Below are 7,114 nucleotides of genomic sequence, written 5' to 3' on the forward strand. Positions count from 1 at the left end.
AGGGAGTCCTTCAACAAGATGGATTGACACGGTGGCTGCGATGATGGGCTCAAGTATAGCAGGGATTGTGGGGCTGGCGCAGGATTGGGCAGTGTTTCATTCTGCTGTGCATGGGGTCACTATGAGTTGGAAATGACTCGACGGCACGTAACAACAACAACAACAACTGACAAATAAGTCCCAGTGTGGTGCAATGGGTTTCTCTTTATTTATGTTTGCAGTGTTCTCTCCCTTCCCCTCCCACCCCTGGTAACCAACAAAGAAAGTTTCCTTCCATATATAAACCTTTCCTTGCCTTTTTGCAATGAGTTTCTTTCATATGACCTTTCTACATCTGGATTTGTAATTCTCCCAAAGCGACTGGTTAGCTTGCAGTCTTGCAAGTGACTGGTCTGTTTACTATCTGCATAAGCAATTTGCAGAGATTGGTCAGTTTTCTAGCCACATACAGGGTTTATAATCCACCCAATTGGATGGAGTATATTGTGTTCCACCTAGGGCATTGGTTGATTTGCTGTCCTACTGGGAGGAAAAGGCCTTGAGATTAACAGGCTGTTTTCTTGTATTAGTGCCAATCTCACAGAGGTTTTGGGGGCACCTGGTGATTATCAAGAACCTGGAATGGATCCAGACCTTTGGACCTGGAGTCCTTTTGGACCTGGGATACCTGTACTGAGAGACTTCTAGACCCAAATAAAAGAGCTGTAATATAGGTCAAGAACTGTAACACTGAAAATGAGGACAGACAGTGGGCTAGGCTATCATAGAGAGAAGCTGGGTATCTCCAGGGCAGCACGAGCTGTGCAGGCCCACTGGACAGCCTGGTAAAAGGCAGGAGCCATGCAGGCCCCAGAAATATCACTGCAGAAGGAGATGGGCATGCCCCCAAGCAGTGCAGGTGGCATTGGCGGAGCTGAGTACCCTGGGCAGGGTGGCAGGAGCCATTGACAGCCGTGCCAGTGCTGTGAACACAGCATCTGACCCGAACCACTGTGAGCCTGCTGAATGACAGAAATACGAATATGAGTAATTTGGGGCAAAGGTCAGCTGGGACTCTCCTTTTGAGACACAAGTAGGTTCTGCTCCTACAGAGTGAGCTGTATGTAGGGGAGGCAAGACTGGTTCACCATAGGTAATTTGTTCTCATTGTTTACCAGTATGGTGCTATAAATAATGATAATGACTTTCACTTTGCCAACACTATGTAAGTGCCTCATGTGTACAGCTCGATCATACTGAATGAACATAGCCATGCAGTTGGTGAAGTCCTCATTCCTAGCTGTCTTATTCCTGCTTAAAATTCTGAGGCACAGTCTGTCTGCGTGTGCAGACACCCAGGCACCTTATGAAGAATTAGAGATAACAGTCTTTGCTCCACAGCACTTCACCCAGGTAGGGAAGACAACAGGTGTAATAAAAGTGTCACTTGATGGCACATAACAAGAACCACAGAGCCAAGTACAAGGTTCAAGGAATAAAGGATGATTCCACTTGCCAGATGTAAATGTCAGGGAACATCAGAGCAGGCTTCCTGGAAGGGATGATTCCTGATTCAGAGTTTGAAGTCTCAGGATGGGACAGGCTAACTGCTGCCCTAGAGTAGCCCCACCCCATGCAGTCGTGCACTTTGTTGATGGGTTACAGAGGAACTCATCAAGAAGGTGAGAGGGAGCTGAAATCTAGCTCTTGTCCAGTTCACCAAGCTTCGATGGGGCCTGTGTTTGCAGGAAGAGGGGGACCTCTTTACCTTGCTGGAAGGCAATCACATGCTTGCCAAGCCATGAGCAGCACTGCCAGGCTGTGACCTTCCAGACTCTCTTCTTTCCCTAATTGTTCTGCCCGGAGGGAGGGGCCTTTTTAAAGCCACAGCAGTCATGGGTACATGCGAGAATGGTTTAGAAAAGAACTACATTTCAACAATTGCAGTAGTTCAATCACACCAGGTGAACAAAGCTGTCCTCTTTGTGCATGACTTTATCTGTTATTACTAAGGAGTGTGCTTTTATCCTGAATATGAAGTGGCTGGAGGTGAATAGAACAAGATTTACATTTCAGAGAGCTCCCTCTAGCTGCTATGTGGAAGAGAACAGCCACTATAAAGTGGAGGCCAATCAGAAATATGTGCTGTGATCCTGTCCTCAGTAATATGACAGCTCCAGTGGAAGAGGTGGCTCTGTGAGGATAGTGAGACTGGACAATGTGTGTGGCATATCATTAACAGACTATGTGTGGTTAATTTGTGTCCCTGTTTTCCAGAATAGTCTTGGTTTATAATGTTCCATCCCATATACTCATTTGTTGTTGTTGTTGTTGTGTGTCGTCGAGTCAAACCCGACTCATAGTGACCCCTCCTTGGGTTTCCGAGGCAGTATCACTACGGAAGTAGGATTGCCCAACCTTCCTTCCGAGGAGTGGCTGGTGGGTTTTAACCACCAGCTGTCTAGTTAGCAGGCAAATGTCTTAGCCACTATGCTACCAGAGCTCCCATATACTCATTAGGACATGTGTTTCCATCACTGATAAATACATTCTGTAGGATTAGGGGTGCGTGGGTATATGTGCATATGTATGTGTGTGTGTGTGTGTGTGCTGTGAGAGGAGATTCTGAAAATATGATGACCAATTAGAAAATTTGTTTAGGTGGAGAAGTAATGAGGATGTGGCTTAGAATGGTGATAGTAGAAGAGGAAAGGAAGGGACAAATGGGAAAACAGTACAGAGAAGGAATTGCTGGGACTTGGCAGTTGATTGGCATTTGGAGAAGTTTTGCTCACTTCCTGCCCATGTCATTACCTAACTGTGGGAGGAAAACCCAGCCTTGATGTTAGCTTTATTAATTAGATGTAGAAAAGATGATAGAGAATTTATTCCAAACAATTTCATATAGTACTTGGAAAGTATGCAAAACTCTGACAGATAAGATCAACTCCTCCTCTCCAAATGCCAGTTTCCATTTTTCCATATGTAATTTAATTAATGGTTGGGAAGTGCAATTGTGTGCAAGTAGAGGAGCAAATTTCTAAAGCATTCACTTGGAAAGCAAAGAAAAATAGAGCTTGTAATTAATATTTTTATTTTCCTTTTGAATGAAGTTTTGTGATATTTATTACTTTTTTTGGTCTTTTTAATTATCTAAAATGTGATATTTATTTTAGTTTATAATCAAGCTGGGTTAGGAACAAAAAAATATAATTTTTTTCTGAAAACAGAAGGATAAGTAAAGGATGACTTTTAGAAAATTTTGCCAATGATTTGTTTCAAATAACCTTTTTCTTTCTTTCATCTATAAATTCTCTAGTTCCCCACATAGAAATTAAAACTTAATTACCCCTAATCAAATAACCCAAAACACCAAACTCATTGCTGTTGAGTTGATCTCAACTCATAGCGACCCCTCCTTGGGTTTCTGAGGTGGTATCTCTATAGAAGTAGATTGCCTAACCTTCCTTCCAGGAGTGGCTGGTGGATTTGAACTGCTAGCCTTCTGGTTAGCAGTCAAATACTTCTAGTAATTTTACCAGTACCAGTTGCCATAGAGTCAGTTTCAGCTCATGGTGACCCCATGTGTGTCAAAGTAGAATTGTACTTCATAATGTTTAAGTGGCCTTTTTGGAAGTGGAACATCAGGCCTTTCTTCTGAGGTTCCTTTGAGTGGGCTTGAACCTCCAACTCTTCATTGAGCAGCTGAGATTGTTAACCATTCACAGTACTCAGGAACTCCCAGCAATCTATGAGATAAAAACAAAACTTTTAAAAAAACTTTTATCTGGTGCCAACACCTTTATTGGAATAAACTAAGATAAGGTCATGAACTGGCCCCCTTAGGTAACCAAATTTACAGGACTTAATAAAGTAGGACTTCTCTAGTCTGCCCCATTCCAGGTATTTTTCTTTAGCCTCTTTTTTCTTCCTTCTTTTGGGTAGATCTGAATATAACCTGGTCAGAGTTGTAATTTCTTTTTATTTTTACTTAAGTGAAGTAAGAGTCAGTTATACATTTTTAAAGATAATTTTTTTAGACACTGAATGAAAGTCCTGCTTTCAGTTGAGCCCAAAACACAATTTTTAAAAAAAATTTATATTGTGTGTGGATGTATGAGTGTGTGTACGTGTCCAGATTGGGAAAGTAAATGAGAGAAATGTTTTTAAGAGTCTTTTGTTCCCTTCAGAGACCAAATTTATAATTGTCTGTTGCTTTTAAAAATCTAGGTTTATTTATCATTAGGTTTTTCAAGCATAAGAACTATGTATACAATTGCTACCATTGCTCAATTCAATGATTAAAATCCAGAAAAACAAGCAAATGATAAATTCATTAAATGGTAATAGAAAAGTAATACACAGGACAGCCAGCCTATAAAAGAACCAAAAGTTAAAAATAAGCTCTGATTTTACAAAATATATTGACTTCTCTGTACTGAGTGTTTAGTTAACTAAATGAGTATTCCTTAGTCATACTTTTGTGTTATTTCCTTAGATATCTCCACAATAAAATAAAAATGAATATTTTTCCCAGTCTCAAAGATCAATTTATAAAGTACAGAAATGCTTAAAGTAACATTAATCTAACTATTCTTAACCATGCAGACTTTGATGTATAAAGGTACATGTGAGATTGAAGAAGAATTTATCTATTTTTTTGGTTATGCCTTTGTAATTGTTCTTTTGCCAATATCTAAACATCAAAAGACTTTTGAATTCTATTTCTGGACCCTGAAATACTCCTTCCTCCACCATTCTGTTCCTCTATGATTATACATTTTAGTAGGGACATAAATATATTTATGCTGCTTTTGACAGAAGAAATTTACATGTATAAAAGCAGAAGCTACATAAAAATCCATTGAATCTGAGTTTACACAAAGGTCTTATGTCAGTATATTGATCAAAGTGTCATGACGTTGTTTCTTTATAGGAGTAAACCATATACAGCCTGTGGAGGAGGCAATCATGGTTATAACAATAAGTTTAAGAGCATGGAGGTGAGTTACTGCATTTTTTTGAGCAAATATTTATTGAATACCTACTTCTCTGTACTGAGACACTGTTCAAGACTCTTGACTATATCCTTGAAGAAAACAAAGATTCCTGCCCCCAAGAAGTTTTCCTTCCAGTAGAAGGATATATGCAATAAGCATAATACATGAATTTATAACATTGTATGTTAGATGTTAAGGGTGATGAGGAAAATAAAGAAAAAAGTAGAGCAGAGAAAGGGGGAATTGGGAGTGTTTCAGCTTAGCATGGGGGGAAGATACAGCTTTAAATAGGGTGGAAGGTAGGCTTCATTGAGAAGATGACATTGGAATGGAGACTGACATTGGAGTAGAGAAGGAGAAAAGGGAATTAACCTTTGAAATCTCCCAGGAGCAAACAGAAACAGAAAAAACAGCCAGGAGAAAAGGCCCAAGTTGGGGAGCATCCAACTAACTGGAAGGATGCTAGACTCTGGATGCTGCTGATTATTGGGGAGACAGTACATGATCAGTTAGACATCTTAAATTTCAAACGTGTTAGACCTGCAAGAAGAGATACAGAATTGACAATTACTGAGAGTCTGTCCTGAAGTTAAGAACTCAGTTTTAGGCATATAAATGATTCAAAAGATGCAACTGGATGAGATCTCTAGAGATTGAACAGAGACAGAGGAGAGGACCAGGTACAGAGATGATTTTGGGGAGAAAACAACTTACTGGCCCAAGCAGGAAACAAGCGTAGGAGTAACCACCAATAAGGGAGAAATGAAACCAGGGATATGTACTATGTTGGGAAGAAAGTGGATGGATAAGTCCACTGTAAAATGCAGGTGGTAAATCCTCCATAGGTTCAACTTTATTATTTTTGCAACCTGATTGTCTTAGCTAAATCTCTATAGACAGAGATTTTCTTTTATGTAGGGCAATAGATGATAACAGAGATAATTGTGTTGTGGTTGTTATGTGCCGGAGAGTCGGACCGGACTCACAGCGACCCCTCCTTGGGTTTCTGAGGCAGTATAACTACAGAAGTAGATTGCCCCATCTTGCTTCCGAGGAATGGCTGATGGGTTTGAACCACCAGCCTTCTGGTTAGCAGTCAAGTGCCTCAGGCACTATGATAATTACTCAAAGGAAAACCTATGCTTCAAATTCTTTCTGATAATCTTGGGGAAAAGAAAATAAATCTTCCACGGTCCCAAATCAAAACCAAACTCACTGCCCTTGAGTTGTTTCTGACTCATAGTGACCCCTCCTTGGGTTTTCGAAGTGGTATCTCTACAGAAGTAGATTTCCTGGTCTTCCTTCCACAGAGTGGCTGGTGGGTTTGAACTACCAGCCTTCTGGTTAGCAGTCAAATGCCTTAGGCTAGGGTTTCTTCTAGTGATTTACAATATAAAACAATGAGATTTGTTATAAATAAAGTAACTAAGGTTGTTGTTGTTGTTGTTGCTGTTGTTTGCCGTCGAGTCGGACCTGACTCATAGCGACCCCTCCTTGGGTTTCCGAGGCAGTATCACTACAGAAGTAGATTGCCCCATCTTCCTTTCGAGGAGTGGCTGGTGGATTTGAACCGCCAGCCTTCTGGTTAGCAGTCAAGTGCCATAGCCACTATGCTAGCAGAGCTCCCTAACTAAGGTAATGTTAATGAAATAAACAGCAAAATATTTAGATCTCTTTATGCTAAAAATAAAGGGGAGATGCAGTTTAGAAATAAGAGGCTTAAGAAGTGGGATACAGGGAGGAGAGACAACTCAGGGACGCCCAAAGCAGCAGGCAGGAAGAGCAGGAGAAAGGGGATAAAAGCCAGGAACCCAGACAGAAGAGCAGTCAGCCCCAGGGATACAGGTGAGGAGAGACAACGCAGGGACGCCCAAAGCAGAAGACCAGGAGAAAGGGGATTAAAAGCCAGGAACCTGGACAGAAGAGTAGTCAGCCCCTGGGATACAGGTGAGGAGAGATAACTCAGGGATGCCCAAAGCAGCAGGTGGGAAGAGCAGGAGAAAGGGGATTAAAAACCAGGAAGCCAGAGAGAAGAGCAACCAGCCAAAGGGATTAGGTGAGGAGAGGAAACTCAGGCCCGCCCAAAGCAGCAGGACGGGAAAGCAGGAGAAAGGGGATAAAAGCCAGGAACCCGG

General features: G+C 41.3%; 1 protein-coding gene across 1 annotated transcript in view; it reads left to right on the forward strand.

Annotated features, from left to right (window-relative positions):
- Nucleotides 1-7,114, forward strand: part of ENPP3 (ectonucleotide pyrophosphatase/phosphodiesterase 3) — a 134,767-nt gene that overhangs the window by 53,904 nt on the left and 73,749 nt on the right. The window contains exon 15 of the mRNA XM_007947391.1: nucleotides 4,916-4,982. Coding sequence (XP_007945582.1) covers nucleotides 4,916-4,982 — 67 coding nt within the window. The remainder of the gene's footprint in view (nucleotides 1-4,915; nucleotides 4,983-7,114) is intronic.

The sequence above is a fragment of the Orycteropus afer genome, unplaced genomic scaffold (genome assembly GCF_000298275.1).
Source record: "Orycteropus afer afer isolate SDZICR_OR568_19922 unplaced genomic scaffold, OryAfe1.0 scaffold00182, whole genome shotgun sequence".
Lineage (NCBI taxonomy): Eukaryota > Metazoa > Chordata > Mammalia > Tubulidentata > Orycteropodidae > Orycteropus > Orycteropus afer.